At 39.7% G+C, this 16739-nt stretch overlaps 1 protein-coding gene across 2 annotated transcripts in view; it reads right to left on the bottom strand.

Moving 5' to 3' along the window:
* EXOSC7 (exosome component 7) overlaps nt 1–16739 on the bottom strand; it is a 51624-nt gene that overhangs the window by 14053 nt on the left and 20832 nt on the right. For both annotated transcript variants that reach the window (XM_044677528.1, XM_044677527.1), the window contains one exon: nt 7514–7584. In XM_044677528.1, the coding sequence (XP_044533463.1) occupies nt 7514–7584 (71 nt within the window). The remainder of the gene's footprint in view (nt 1–7513; nt 7585–16739) is intronic.

Consider the following 16739-nt stretch of genomic DNA (forward strand, 5'->3'; position numbering starts at 1 on the left):
TATATATACACACACACACACACACACATACTGGGCACAGGGAGCTACTAAAGTTTCTGAGGAGGGACATGCCATGACAAACCTGTGCATTAAGAACATTATTTTGGTAGAGGTAAAAGATGGACTACAGAAAGGAGAGACTGGGGGCAAAAGGCCATTGTAAAAGGGAATTCTTTATTCTCTTTGAATTTGCACTTGTGAAAGGGATCCTTTATTCTCTTTGCCTACTTGGAGTTAACACTTTGGTTAACAATAACTTTGAATCCACACAGGCTAGAACTAGGTGGAAGAGCTCACAAGCCACTTAGTGAATTCACACCCTACCTAGTGCTAGGTGGGAAGCCAGCAAGATACTTGGAGAGTTCCACCATTTTTCCTAACTCAGTCAGAAACTTGTTCACACCCTCAGAAAGTGTGTGAACCCTTTTGATGAGTATTCACTCCTCCAGAAGATAGGAACTAGTTCCCACAAACACTGCCCCCTGGGCAGCGATAGACAATTTGGAAGCTGTGACTGGCCCCTGTGAAGAGAGGAGGAGACAAGAAGTCACCATAAAAACAAGCCCTGAACTCAGTCTCAGAAAGTTGAGTCTAGTGGAGAGTGAACTCCAAGAAGAGTCACTCCAAGAAGGAAATCAGCTTCAAGAAGAAGGTCAGACACTCAAAAAAGAAAGTCGGCCTCAGGAGTCACCTTCAGCTCCAATCACTGTCTTGACCTGCCTCTTCTTGGAGGGAACTTGGGTGAATGGATAGCTAGTTTTTCCTTCCTGTCTTCTGATTGGAAGTTAACAAGTCCTGGCTGAGCCAAGCACTGGAACAATATTTAGTTAGATAGGTTAATGTCTTCTCTACTACCCTTTTGTTTTTCTCTACTTTCACTCTTTCTACCTCTTTTATAAATAAAAGATTTACAATTTACAAATGTTTAGCCAAGCTATTCATTTTAACACACCAGTAAGGACGCATTACAATAGTTTTCTTCCTCACAAAAAAGACTTCTCCAATTACTGGTTACTATGGATGCCAAGAGATTATGTGAAAAAAGGCTGCTTGGCTGTGAGAACAGATGATAGGTCAACCATAAAGTACGGAGCCCTAGCAAGGTTAACCTGAGGCCTGAACTCCAGTACTGTACTGGCAGTGGGAACAGAAAAGATGGAACAGGCATGAACAGCTGCTATAGAAATAGAACTGCCAGGACCAGGAAAACCACAAGAATGGGCAAGAAGGCTAAGAAGGGAAAAAAAAGGTCAAAGACAATGATGAAGTTTCAAATTCAGTTGTCTGGGAAGATAAGAGAGGGGTGCCACCAACAAGAGACTTGAGGAAAGTCAGGAGGAGAAATCCATGTAAAAATGATAACAGAGTGACCTTTGGATATATAAGCACATTAGAGTTAGAATTAGAAGACCCTCTCTATCTGCCAGCTGTGTCTTCTTGGGCAAGTCACTTACCCTCTCTGGGAATACAGAAAGAGAGGACCCCTTCAGGTTCTAAATCTAAGATCCTATGTGAAGTTTGGTGCATTTGCAAATCATCTTCCAAGAGAAAGCTAGGAGACAATTAAGATAAGTGCAACTAGAATTCAGGAAAGTGACTGTAAAAATTTGTGGAGACAGACAAATATCCCACGAGTGATCACTGAACCCAAGGACTCAGACAAATCACCAAGGAAGAGAATGCAAAGAGAAAAGAAAGGAGGACCATGAGGAGGTCCATGTTGGGAGCTGTGACAAAAACAGTTTTTATCAATGATTTAGATAAAGGCATAGATGGAGTGCTTATAAAATTTTCAGATGACACAAAGCTGAGAAAGACAGAGAACATGTCAATAACAATATAAAAGGAGTTTAACCAGCTAGAATATTAGATTAAATCTAAAAAAGATGAAATTTAAGTCTTAGCTAAAATCGTACCTTCTGCAAGAAGACTTTGTTTCTTCTGTGTTAATTCTAGTACCTTCTCTCTGTTGATCGTTCCTAATTTATTCTGTATATAGCTTGTTTTGTACATGTTTGCTTGCATGTTACCTCTCCTGTTTATTGGGAATTTCTTGAAAGCAGAGACTGTCTTTTAATCTTTCTTTGATGCTCTTGCACTGGCACAGTGCCTGGCATGTAGTGGGTACTTAAACTTTTATTGATCATCTCACTATCACATTCCTATTTCTGGAAGCTATGCCTAACTTAAAGCTGTCCAACATAGCATTAGCTTTTTAAAAGCACATCATACTGCTGCTTGATTGAACCTCGGTCTACTGAAATCACCAAATCTTTCTCACTTTAAAATACTGTCAAAACCTGCCTCCCCTATCTTGTCCTTATGAAGTTATTTTTTAGGTTGAACCTTTTCATGCGAACAACCATGTACAAAACAAGCTACATACAGGATAAACAGGAAAGGCAAAGAGAAGATACTAGAATTGACACAGAAAAAGGAAATTGTCTTGAAGAAGGTAGGATTTTAGCTGATACTTGAAGTAAGCCAAGAGCAGGGATGAGGAGGGAAAGTATTCCATCTGAATGATGAGTTTAGAAGCCAGAGTGCAGACTTAAAAAGAGAATGAGAAGAATGGAAATGTAGGCCTGTATTATAGATGGCCTTCTGAAGGAGTTTATCCCCAAAAAGAGAGGAAAGAGGGAATGACAGCTAGCAGTAATGGAGGAATCAAGCGAAAGGTTTTTTTGAGAATGGAGGAATCATGAGCATATTTGTAGGCAAGGAGAAAAAGAGATTAAAAATAAGTGAGAGAGAGAACAGAGATGACAGAAGGTGAAATCTGCTGGAGAAGACCAGATGAAATGAGATCATGAAATGTGCAAGTAGAGGGATTTGCGCCTTGGCAAGAACAGCCGGAGACAGTGGCAGAAAACATGCAGGTGATGTGAGGTGAAGAGGGATGGAGAAGAGGACGCTCTCAGCGAATGGCCTCAATTTTTTCAGTAAAATATGAGGCAAGAATGGGGCAGCTAGGTGGCACAATAGATAAGAGCACCGGGCTTGAAGTCAGAAAGATGCGAGTTCAAACATGACCGCAGAGACACTTACTGGCTGTGTGACCCCGGGGCAAGTCACTTAACCCCTGCCTGCATAAAACTGAAGAAATGGCAAAGTGCCCCAGCATCTGCCAAGAAAACCCCATGGACAGTTGTTTCACAGGACCATGAAGAATCTGACACGTCTTAATGACTGAACCACAACAATATGCAGCAAGAAAGACTCTCAGTGGAGACATTGGGAGGAGAAAAGTGATGAAGGTTCAGGGAGGGATGAGATGGCTTAGAAGAGCTGCTGTGGAGAGTGGGATACTGAGATAATTAGGAAAGCGGAAAACAATGAGGGTCCATTGAGAGTATGCAACATAAAATTTTACTTCTCCTATCCTTACTGTCCTTATCAGAGTACATACATCTGGAGTGCGGTTCTGAGGGTCATCTTCTTGGAACATTAGTAAAATGGTCAGAAGTGATGAAGGCCACCAGGAGGCTCTGAGTCCACAAGATGGATTGAAGAAACTGACTAGGGTTATTTAACATGGAGAAGAGAAGATTCAGAGGGGACGTGACAGCTGCATTCAAATACTGAAAGAATTATTATAATTTAGATAATAATGACAACACTGTAAAGAAAAATAGCTATGAAGGACTCTGAACATTGCAGAGACTAGCCATGATTCCAGCAGGATCAGTGTTGAAGTATTCTTCCCACCTCATGACAGAACAATGGACTGAAAGTACAAAACAAGGCCACACTTTCTGACAAGCAAACATGGGAATTTGTTTTTCTTGCCTGGGAACATGTGTTACAAGGGGTTTTCTTTCTTTCTTTTTTTTCGTTAGGAATGGGAAGTAGAAAGGAGAAGGCAATTAGTGACAGGATTATCCTTTACCACCCCCCAAGAAAAACAAAGAAAATAAGAGCATCAAAACATTTTAAAATGCAAAGAAAAGGAGAAAGACTAAAAAGAAACACAAAAGGAAAAGCAAGTTGTATATAATAAGAGATTTGCAGCATCATATATGATTATCTTTTTGGGTTTCATTTTACATATGAAAATAGAGACATGTTATTTGGTCTTTGTTAAATTCAGAAAAAAGGTAATGAAACTGAATGGGGCCTGGAGCCAACAGGTGGAGTGTTTTGGTTAAGAAAGGGAGCATTTTGTTCATGGAACAGTAAGGAGATCAGGACACTGGATCCAAGAATTCATGGTGGCGTGTAAAAGTACTGGACAGGTGGGAGGGAGCTGAGTGATGAAAGGTTTTGAATGCCAAACCAAGCATTTTGTATTTAATCCAAGAGGATAAAGGGAGCCAGCCACTGGAGTGACATGGTCAGATCTGAGCTTTAGGAAACAAATGCTTGATAAATGCTGCAGAGAGGTCAAGAATGACAAAGTCTGAGAAAAGGCCATATAATTTAGCAATAGAAGACCACTGCTGACTTTTGAGAAAGCAGAATCAAGAAGCAGTTTGGCCCCTTAATAAACTGCAAGGGCTTGAGGAATAAGTGGTGAAAGTAGAGGCATGGTATAAAAACTACTTTTCTCTAGGGGGTTTTAAAAGTGAAGAGGAAGAGAAAAATAGAAATATAGCTTAATAACTGGATCAAAAAGAAGTTGGGTTTTTTTTTTTTTTTAGGAGGTCGAGTTCTGACCATATTTGGAAGCTGTGTGGACAGGGAAATCCTGAAGCTGAGAGAACTCTTTGACAGATCCCAAACACCAGAGAATCTCTGCTTTTTAATGAAGCCATGCAGAACTGTGTCCTCATTAAGACCAAAAGTGTTTTAGAGCTGTTTTGGCTGATTTGGGAGGAGTTTTCCTTCATCTGAGCCAACCACATTCTGCCATCCTGATACAGAGTATTTATCCATCATCTACTAGAGCCAAACAATCTGTTCTGTTTTATAGCCTCCCTTTCTTGCTTCCATATCCAAGATAATCCCTAACTGGAAAGGTGTTTTTGGCAGAAAGGGGGATGAGGAAGGCATTTTTGAGGCTAATTCAGCAGTTTATGGCCATTTCCTCTTCTATCCCCAAAGAATTGCTGCAGAGGCAGTTGCTGAATTTGGTCTGTCACATTAATCCCTCTGTGTCGCCAATAGCCCAATAGGAGCTTCCTGTGCTAAGGCAAACCTCTCCTCCCAGTTCTGTCAGCAGGAGTGGGGCTGCCAGGGAGCACTGCAGAAATGAGGTTGGGCAGTAAAGAAAGAGAACTCAAAGAGCTGTAGCACTTCCTTTCAGGAAAGTTTCCTCATTTATAAGCTGATCTCTATTGGGTGACTAAGAGTTCAAAATGGTTGAATTATCGGAAGGGGAGAAGGGGAATGGTTCACAAAATAGATTCTACTATGCTTTTGTTAAAGGTAAGAAAGGTTTGCCATGAGGCATTCTGGAGACACAGGGTGGAGGCTGGGAAAGGAGAGGAAAAAGGGTTATAAAATCAAGGAACTATAGTGTTTCTTAACTTTTAAAAGGTGGTGGTATATTTGGTTTCTAAAAATGCGCTTGATCTAATGGAGGAGAGGGGAAGAAGTGTGCTATTGATTAGATATGCACACAATTGAATTTTCTTTTCTAAAACCAGTACTATTATAGCCCTGCCTCTGAACAGTCAGATTCACCATATCTTTTGTAATAGGAACACACTGGGCTCTAATAGACTGACACAACACTTACATTTTTATTTATAGTCAATAATTACAATAATAAATATTTTGTGCTATCACAGATTGTGTAAAATAGTCCCAAGTCTCTAAAATTCAAAGCTGACATGCAAGAGACAAGCAGATTATTATAAATCTTTTTCATTATTAGAAAATGAAAGATAAAACAAAGGCAGCTGATTAAAACTACAATGAATAACCCAATGTCCATTTAATCCCAGTCTCTTTGCTAAAAGAACTGAATGAAAAATGGACCAAGTGCCAGAAAAACTCTTTCCAATTTCATCTAGTTCTACTATTAAATCCCTCAGGATTTTCTTTGACAAGTGAGCAAAAAGGTCTAGGATAGAAGCTGCAAAGGGTCAAACAGGCTTGATGATAGAAAAAAATTTCTCAACAATCTGGGCTACCCCAAAGTGTAATGGGCTGCCTTGAGAGGGAGGAGGTTTCCCCCCATCTCTTTAAGGTCTTCAAGAAAAGGTTATTTATTAGAGTAAGTGACCTCTGAGGTCCCTTCAAATTCTGAAAGTTATAAAATTGAGACAATTAAAATTATTAGTTAAAATAAGAACTAAGACAAAATTAATACCAGTGTCTAAATTCTTTAGGAGGCAGAGGCTAAAGTCACATCCAGTATCCAACTAGTAAATCTATGCTATGCAAATTAACTAACATCTCACCTTCTATGGGTTACTATGTGATTTTCAGATACCAGCTTTTAACTCCTTCAAAAAATATTTATGTCTCAGGCTATTGCTGGGAAACAAATACAAAAATGAAAATAGGCCTGCTCTAAGGTGGCTTCCATTTTTCTAGGGGATACCACATAAATAAAGATAATGTAAAGGAGGTTAGAAACATTGGAGGCTCAGGAATTATTTTTTTAATTAAATTTAATTTTTTTTTAAACCCTTAACTTCTGTGATTTGGCTCCTTGGTGGAAGAATGGCAAGGGTGGGCAATGGGGGTCAAGTGACTTACCCAGGGTCACACAGCTGGGAAGTGTCTGAGGCCGGATTTGAACCTAGGACCTCCTGTCTCTAGGCCTGACTCTCAATCCACTGAGCTACCCAGCTGCCCATCAGGATTTGTTTTGACAAAGAAAATAGGTGAGCTAAGCTTTGAGGGAAACTAAGGATTCTGCCAAACAGAGAAAAGGAGGGAAAACATTCTAGAGATGAAGGACAATCTGGGCAAAGGCACAGAGATGAGAGATGGAACACGGAGCTCTGATAACAGACAAATAAGCTAATTTGGCTGGAACATAAAGGGAGTGAAATGGAATAATACAAAATAAGGATGGAAAGATAGTGGGAGACAGTTGTGGAGAGCTTTAAATGCCAGGCTAAGGGCTTCATATTTTATTTTACAGATAAAAAATAGTGAAGCTTTAAAAACAGAGAATATGGTCGTAATTCATAGCTCAGAAAAATGATTCCAGCTACTATATGGAAAATGAGTTGTAAGCTGACCAAGGGTGATGGCAGAAGGGAAGGGAAGGGTAGAAACATGCAATGAAGAGACTAAAAAGGAGACTGATGTTCAGATAAGGGATGATTAGGGCCCAAAGAAGGCACTGGAAGCATGAGTAAAAAGATTTGGACTCTTAAGATACTATGGAAGTAATCACAAAATTTGAAATTACCATTGAGATGAAGAGAGAATAGACTAAGAGGATTCTGAGGCTGTGATCTTAGGTGAATGAAAGCATAGACTTACCCTAAATAGAAACAGGGAAGACAAATTTTCTCAAGCTGTCCAAATGCTTTAAGTTTTACTTTAGATCACATTCAGGAGAGCACTTCAGATCTGCTTTTGAAGGAGACACAAGGCTCCTAAGTCTTACCTTGTATTGAAGAGAGCAGCCTTTACAGCAATGGAGATGGCATCAAATAAATTTCCACCACATTCCAATAACTGAGGGAGAAAAAAAGAGGAAAAAGAGGTACTTGTTACAGCCAACTATTATTCATACCAAGTAAAGAGCAGACCCAATGAGTTTCTAAAATATAATAAACAAAATAATAAAATCTAGATTTTGTTCTGATCTTTGCCTTTAATTTCACTAAAGTTAGCATATTATGCCTCCCAACTACATTTTTCAGCAGGAAGTCAGCAAGCTCTATTGGTCCCACTTCAGATATGGAGAAAAGGAGGCAATAAAAGAATCTACAGGCATTTAAGCACTTACTACATACTAGGCACTATGTTAGGCAATAGGGATATGAGAATGAACTAATCCCTGCCCTTACGGAGTTTTATGGGGAAGGCATTCTAAATGATTGAGTATATACAAATGAAACCCAAAGTTTTATTTGGAAGAAGGCACTAGAATTTGAGGAGTCTTCAAGGTCCTAGAGAAGGAGGGAACCCCTGAGCTAAGCACTGAAGGGAACAAAGGATTCTAAAAGGCAAAGGTGAGAAGTACATTCTTACCCTGAGGAGCAGCTTATGACAAAGTACAGAAATAGAGTAGAATGTCATGAGGGAGACATAGCAAAGGCCTGTGTGGCTGTGCTGAAGGGGCTATGGAGGAGACTGTGAAGGGCTTTAAAAGACAAATAGAAGAATATTTGATACTTTAGGGAAAATGGGCTCAACAGAATTTATTGATCAGTGCATGGTTAGACTTGAGCTTTAGGAATGACTCTGAAGGGCATGGATGGAGTGGAGCAGGGTTCCACTGACAGAAAGTGGCAACTGCCTGGATAAGTGAGATGAGGGATGTTGTTTGTTCATCCTTCATTCTCAAAGAGGAACAATGACATCATGGGGTGATGCTGAGGGATAGTGAATCCTAGAAGCTGACTCTGAGGTTAAAAATCTGGTTGAGGATGGTAGTGCCTCCCTCAAAAGAAATAGGGAAGTTCAGAAAAGGGTTGGGTTGAGATAATGAATTCTCAAGACATGCTGGCTCTAGATATTCATTGGACATCCAATTCAAAATGTCCAAGAACAGTGAGTGATACGAGGTTGGAGTTCAGAAGAGAGAATGGAAAGTCAGAGAACCTTGATAAACAAATCTGATGGGCTGCCAACAGGGGGAAAAATGTAGCCAAATGTAAAGGAAATGATGAAATAAACTCTGACCAGGGACTGAAGGTTTCCAATTTTACTACAACCATCACTGTCAAACTCAACTCACACTCTGTTTTGCCTCAGCAAGTCTACCTAATCTACTTCACTTGGGGTTTTCCTAATTCCCTCTGCTACATCTTTACTCAGAACCATTTTTCTCTATTCTATAAGCTCTCAGCCCTTTTCCGAAACCTTTTGTTTCTTTCAGCATATTACCCAGACTGGCCTCTCACAATCATAGTGAGTCTGTTCATAAAGTATGGTTGGTGGTTTCCATGGCTTTTCTAATTATTAGGCATACAAAGATACATTTGCCTCTAAGAAGTTTGCAACTACAAGAGCCATTCTTCCTCTGGGCAAAGTGAATGAATGGAGATTGCTTACTATAAAATATATGCCTATATAGATATACACATTTATAAGCAGCTATATCAGTAATATGACCTTTTAGTTTATTAGACTTTTATTCTCTTCCCTTCTCAGAATCTGTGCTCACATCCATAAGTATAATCCGAAGGGAAAAGGTGACAAGTCCTGAGAACAATCCAGGACATTTTTTCTGGTGCTGATCAAACTGATCAAGATCAGAACTCTCCACAAAGACTCATGCTTATGTTAATTATCTACTGTCCTTTATACCTATGTAATTTTAATTGCTCCTTGACTTCACTCCCTGAAACTACCTAAGAGAGCTCTTATTTCTCCAAAGATAACTTCAAAGACAAGTGTTCACCTGGGCTAAACAGCCTGAGTGTCTATGATCACAGATAAAATTACATCCCCCTTTTGTTAGCTAACCTTGAGCAGACTGGGAAATAATTCAACTTTACATTTTCATATAACTCAGTGATTGAACCCATGATCTCAAAGTGTGGATATGGAGGAGGAGAAAACAGATACTATTTTGCTTCTCACCAATCCACCATCCAAGAATCCTCAAAAAGGAAGGAGCATCCTTAACACATTAGAGATGTAACTTTGCCTGGACAAAAAGAGTCAGCTGAGAAGCCATCTTTGAGGGAACTATCTCACCAGCACCATGATGTGGGTGAAGATTTGGAGGAATGACTCCATCCCCAAACCTTAACATCAACTCCTGGGAAACCCTCGGCCCCCTACCATGCTCTGACCAGCAGTTTCTAACTGCCCTCAAGATGACCAATGCCCTCCAACCTCCCCCCCTCCATCCCTGAGAAGTTTCTAAGTGCCCTAACCACCCCAGTTCCAGATAGAGATAATCACAAAGACACTTCTGCAACACTCCATTCTTGCAGCTTCTAAGTATCCTGATTCTATGCCCTCTTTCTGTTTCCCATGACTCTACCCTATAAGAATTCCCCCTTCTCCCTCCCTCCTCCAGCATCCCTGTCTGAATAAGGCAGCACATTGTCCTGAACTGCAAATCCTTGACCCTGAATAAAGGCTTCAATTTATTTACTGATCACCTATAGTTGGTAATGTTTTTCATACAGATTGACAGTAATACATTCTTTTGAACATGTACATCTTAAAGTCAGGTTTTTGCTAGTGTGGATGCTGGGTTAATACAAAAGCACTCATTTAGAGAGGTGTTCACTGCCAAATGTAGGAATTAAAATGACCAATTATGTCAGTGATCCTATTTTAGCCCTTCTGTACCATATATCATAATTCTGACTCACATATGCATCATGCTTTACAGTTTACAAAGCACTTCACAATACATTATCTGATGTGATTCTAATAATAACTGTGTGAAGCAAGTAGGGCAGAGACTCCTGTTTTAAATATGGGAAAAATGAGTGTCAGTTTAAATGTGCCTCTGGTTACCAAAGTCACAGGCAGACCCTGAGATTGATCCTCCCGTCTCCTGTTTCCAAATCTGATGTTTTTTCCAACTCCAGCACTGCCTCTGGCACTTTTATTACTGTACACTGTCTTTCTTCCTCCTCCATTTGTATTTGTCCAGCCTCCATCATTTGTCTCTTTTTTTTTTTTTTGGTGACTTTCTCCAATATGTATTTTATACCCACTGATTACCAAATAGCCACTTCTGATTCTAAATCTATAAAAGAAGGGAGTTGGATTAAATGACCTGCAAACTTCATTTGGGCTCTGATATTTCAGATCAGTGCTGATTGCCCTGAAAAGAGGAGTAGATTAAGAGTCAGAAAACCTGGGTCTGAGTCTTGCTGCTGCCATAGATTGAGTGATCTTGGGGAAGTTTTCTCCTTGGTAAAATCTGGGGGAGGACGGATTTGAAACAGATGATTCTAAGGTTGCTTCAAATGTCCAGCACCTATTTAGCCAGGAAAAAATACTTAAGTTGAAAAGGATCAAATAGGTCATCCTCTAAGAACTCCAAGGTTACACATAATAATAAAATAATAATAGCCAACATTTATATACTGCTTACTATGGGCCAGGCACTGTGCTTAGAGCTTTACAATTATTATTTTATTTGATCCTTTTAATTGTGGGATGTAGGGCTATTATTATCCCCATTTTATAGATAAGGAAACTGAGGCAAATAGGTAATTTGCCCTGGGCCACACAGATGTCTGAAGCTGGGTTTGAATTCAAGTCTTCCTGACTTCGGGCCCAGCATCTAGCACTGTGCTACCTAGCTGACTATGACATAAAATGTAATATTTCTGATATGCAAAATGGAGAACAGGATGAGAGACACCCAGCAGTTTAGAATTTGGAACCAACCTTGACTGCCATTAGCCAGCAAGGAGAAGCAATTACTGGCAAGACTATAAAAGGGAGAAATTTGAACAAGAAGGGACTTGGGGAGGTTGGTTGGGATTTGGTTAAGCCAAACCAAATCAACTTAGGTTACCTGCATCCTGTTCCAATTACTACCAAACCTTCAACTTCTGCATAAAGCTGTGCTATACATTCAATCAACTGAAAATCAAAGAAGAAGTAGCATCGATATTCAAACCAATCTGTTTCAGGCCAAGGTGCCTAGCCAGGTTGCAACAGAGAGGACAAACCTCTCCAGCTGACAGTCTCAAACTTGATTACCTTTATTTGACAACAACTAGTCATCAGTAGTTTAGTCAAGCTTTCCTGACACCTCTTTCCTTCAACCCTGGTTCCCTTTTCCTAAGTTTGTTATTATTAAATGCTAAACTTACTTAGGTGGGTGTCATCATTGCCCTAAAGATCACTGATTATATCCTTGGGTATTTGAGGGAAAGGGATTGCACAAACTAAAGTTAAATCACAGTCATTGGCGTTACCCATCAGCTTTGAAGCCAGGATAAGCAATCAAAGAAGCTGTGTGATCTAACCCAGCAGCTTCTTATCTGATCACTTATTCCTGGGACGCTCTTGTGTTGGAGCTAGGTGTTTAGTTTAGTTTCAAGTATTTCTGTGGGTCTTGGTGTTCACTACCACAATTTAGTGTTCACCTAGGGATTCTCACTCTCTCTCAGCTCAGGTCCTCATGCCATCAGAGGACCTTGAGCCATCTCTTTATCAGCTAACAACATCAACATAACAAATAAGGTAAGAAGTAAGAAATGGGACTTGAACAAAACCTCCTGACTCAAGTCCAGTGTACTTTCTATTAAATGTTGCTGCCTTTTCCCCTTTGAGATCAGATGTTTCCAATATTACTTTTAATTCATGGCACACACACATCTTCATTATATCTGTCTCTACTTCATGACATAAGCAAAATTAAGACACTAAGTCATGAATTTCCACTGATGACAATGCACAAATGTCTACTGGTTCCTTCTCTATGACAGCCAATTTTCTTTTCCACTGATAGCCAGGCTGCTTTTTGCAGCTGTGTCTGAGGTCATCCCCTTAAAATAGGAGAGGGACCAGGGCTGGCCCTATAATTTCAGGAGACCTCCTGGGGTGAGAGGACTTTCCTTCTCCCAAAGCAAGGTGGCACTTTCTCTACAACTTCAGAGTCTCCAAGAGCTGTCTAGAGTAGTGGTGTTAAATTCTTAATAGAAAGAGATCCCAATAAGCCCCAAATGAACTTAGAGAACTACAAATGAACAAGATCTTTTTTTAATTGATTTTGCTAAATATTTCTCAATTATATTTTAGTCTGGCTAAATGTAGGGATATCTCTGGCCTAGAGCCAAGAAAGATTAGTTGTTCTGCCCAGGATCACAATTGTGTCACAGGTGGTGGAACTTGAAACCTAGATGTCTATTTGACTATTGGGTCAGCTCTCAAACCACTATCACAAACTATATTTAAAAGCAGAATGTAAAAAGAAATTAGCCAGTCTTCTCAGGTACCTCGAGTTTGACTGACTTGCCTTTTCATGGGAGGAATAAATTCTACTCCCTGCCAGATAAGCATTTTTACTAAGAAATCAATGTGCCAAAAAACAGTAAATAAAAATAAAACTCAACACACTATTATACTATCTCTTAAAGAGGGCAAATAATGGCCTCACCACTGGAATACAGGCTGGATGTTGAGAGTGTATGGAAAGTAAACAGAAGTACATACAACCTTCTGAAAGGGCACAAAACAAACCTAAGCAATGAGCTGTACAGGACACCTCGTTACATTACTAGCAGAATATCGAGGTGACTTGTGGTCAACAAATATCAAGAAACTTTCTTTTGAGAAAATTTCAAATGATTTTCATATCCTGTGTATCAGAGAAAGCAAGGAAACTGAAAAGGCCTAAAAATCAAGGGCTTAGTGTTGGGAGTAGCAATGCTGCCAGCCCAGTGCCTTCTACCACCATCCTAGACAGCCACCCATGGGGGAACACAGCGTGGATCTGCTCCTTCAGGGGCTGAAAACTGTGCCATTGAACACCCACAGAAAGGAAGTATGATGGCCAAAGTCTTGGGCCCTGTCAAACAGTTCATTATCTTATCTGAAACTGATCTCATTTTATTAACGTTACTCAGAGGATCATAGGACCTTTTTCTCTTGAATTCTTCTTTCAGCAAGAAGATACCCACTTTGAGGGGGTGGCTGGATAGCTCAGTGAATTGAGAGCCAGGCCTAGAGATGGGAGGTCCTGGGTTCAAACATGGCCTCAGACATTTCCTAGCTGTGTGACCCTGGGCAAGTCACTTGACCCCCATTGCCTATCCCTTACAACTCTTCCGCCTTGGAACCAATACACAATTGATTCTAAGACAAAAAGTAAGGGCTTTAAAAAAAAAAAAAAAAAGAAGATACCCATCTTGAGCCTCAGTTTCCTGATCTCTTTAAATTAGAGAGGCTGGACTAGATAACTTTGGAAATTCCTTCCAGTTCTAAATCTGAGTCACACAAGAAGAGACACAGACAGACTGTAATAAGCAACGCTGAATGAATACATACATCCCTGAAATCACAGAGATTGAATTACCTACTAATTACCTTTAAAAAGTTGCTATTAGTAGTAAAAGAACTGCTATCTTTTGCACAGAAGGTAAGAAAGTTTTCTAAAGCTTCTTTTGGACAACCATTTTGGTTTATGGTAGGCATTTGAAATCTGTAACATAGAACTTTCTGCTTAGGTTTTCAACTAGATTAAGGTTTTTAAAAATTACTATCACAAATGTAGAAACTATTGAATTAATCCTTTTCAAAGACTATGATGGAAACCATTAAATATTTATTCCCTTAAGTAGTGTTTTTTTTTTCATACTGGAATCAGTCAATAGACATTAAGCACCTACTATGTGCCAGTTAGTGTGCTAGGTATACAGAATGAGGCAAAAGAGGGACACTGTCCTCAAGGAGCTTATAATCTAACAAATAAACAAATATGTACAAGCAAGATGTATACAGGATAAATTAGGAAATAATAAACAGAAAGGATAAATTAAGGTCTGACTGTATTTGGGACTTAAAGGAAGCTACAAGGCAGAGATGAGGAGATAACCAGTGAAAATGCCTGGAGTTAAGAGACAGAGTGTCTTATATAAGGAACAGTCAGGAAGATGTGGCAAAGATTAAGGTGTAAGAAGGCTGGAAAAGTAGGAGAGAATATTTTATGTTTGTTCCTGAAGGCAATAGGGAGCCACTATAATATACTACCCTGAGTAGGGGCAGTGATACAAACAGACCCGGGCTTTAGGAAAATCACTTTGGTAGCTGAATGGGGAGGGATGGATTGGAGTGGGGCGAGAGTTGTGGCAGTTGAGGCAGGAAGACCCCCCAGTAGGTAACTGCAACAGTCCAGGTATGAGGAGATGATGGCCTGCACCAGAGGTGGCAGCATCAGAGGAGAGATGCTGCAGAAGTGACAGGCCTTGCCAAAAGATTAGATATGGGGAATGATGGGGAAAAAAGGACTTAGAATGGCTCCTGGGTTATGAGCCTGCAGGACTGGGAAGGCAGGAGGCGGTGAAGGTTTGGAGGAAAAGATAATGAGGTTAGTTTTTTGGGTGTAGTAACTGGCACAGAGATAACGATGTCAACTGGATATTCAGTTTGAGATGTCTGAAAGGCAGTTGGAGATGCAAGACTAGAGGCCAGCGAAGAGTCTGGGGCAGGACAGGCAGATCTGAGAATCATTCGCAGAGACAGTAATGATTTCATTACAGCAAATCTGAAGATTTTGCTGAGATCACCAAGTGAAGTAGTATAGAAAAAGAATCAAGTGAGTATTCTTCAGAATGGAGAAGAAATGGGCATGTCTGTGGCCAGCAGAAAAGGAGCCAGTAGAGGAGACTGAAAATAAGTGAAAGAGCAGGTATGACAGAGAGGCTAGTCTGTGGAAGGAGAAGGGGTGCAATGGGATGACTTAAGGAGGCAGAGGTGTTAGCCTAGCTAAGGAATAAGGCCATCAGAAATCAGCTGCGTGACAAGAGATGGGAAGTGAGGAAAAGAGAAACTTATGGTGAGCAGCCTCATTTTTTTCTGTAAAATATAAGGCAAAGATTTTGGCTGGTGGGAAGATGGGTTGGGAATGAAGAAGAGAGAGCCAAAGTTTGCGATGGGGTAAGAAGGCTTGGAAGATACTGCCAAGCAGCAGTGAGGGAATGTAGGCTACATTATATTATTATTATTATTATTATTATTATTATTATTATTCAAACTCTTACCTTCTGTCTTAGAATTGATACTAAGTATCAGTTTCAAGGAAGAAGAGCAGTAAGGACTAAGCAATTGGGGCTAAGTGACTTGCCCAGGATCACATAGCTAGAAGTGTCTGAGATCAAATTTGAATCCAGAACTTCCCCTCTCCAGGTCTATTTCTCAATCCACTGAGCCATCAAACTGCCCTACATATTATTTCTTTACTTTGATTCCTCTGAGCTTTTTTTTTTTAAATCTGTAAAAATGATATTCATTACATATATGCCATAAGGTTATTGGGAAGAAAGTGCCCCACCAAAACTACCTCATTCTACAGGGAATGCTCTGGTAAACATTTAACCAGTTCTCCTTGAAAAAAATGTACACATGAAACATTTTTAGGTTTAATCCACATTACAGATACTTTTCTCTTTCTTTCTTATGCCTAGACAATCAGCCAAATAACAAATCAAGCCCTGATTTGTAGGGTTTGAAAATGTCTAAGCTATAAATTGCTCACACTGATAATTTAACAATTGGCTCTCACTAGTCATCTTGGGCTGGCTCCAGCACACCCCTGAACAGGAAAAGGAACTATTAATTATGTTAAGTGGAACACCAATGTAAGTGATAAAATTTTAAGGTACGAGAGTTGTAAAACCTTTCACCTTGGGTCTAGCATGGCCTCATACATTAATACTTTTAAAAAATGTTCCTTGATAAATATTAAAGCTTAGAAAAATCTAACAGAACTAGCTAAACACAAGACAAACAAAAAACCTACAATGAGTCAATTTTGGGGGCAAGCTTTTCTAACAAGAAAAAAATTATAACTCACACCTGGAATAAACACTATTTATCTCCTTAGACCATTAAAATGGAGAGTTCACAAAGCTAAATTTACTTGCTGCTTAATAAATAAATTGCTATCAGAGCTAAATTAGGAAAGCTATTATTTTCACACGAGAGAAGAAACACCATTACAAGCCCATCATTATTTTTGA

The sequence above is a fragment of the Gracilinanus agilis genome, chromosome 5 (genome assembly GCF_016433145.1).
Source record: "Gracilinanus agilis isolate LMUSP501 chromosome 5, AgileGrace, whole genome shotgun sequence".
NCBI classification, from domain to species: domain Eukaryota; kingdom Metazoa; phylum Chordata; class Mammalia; order Didelphimorphia; family Didelphidae; genus Gracilinanus; species Gracilinanus agilis.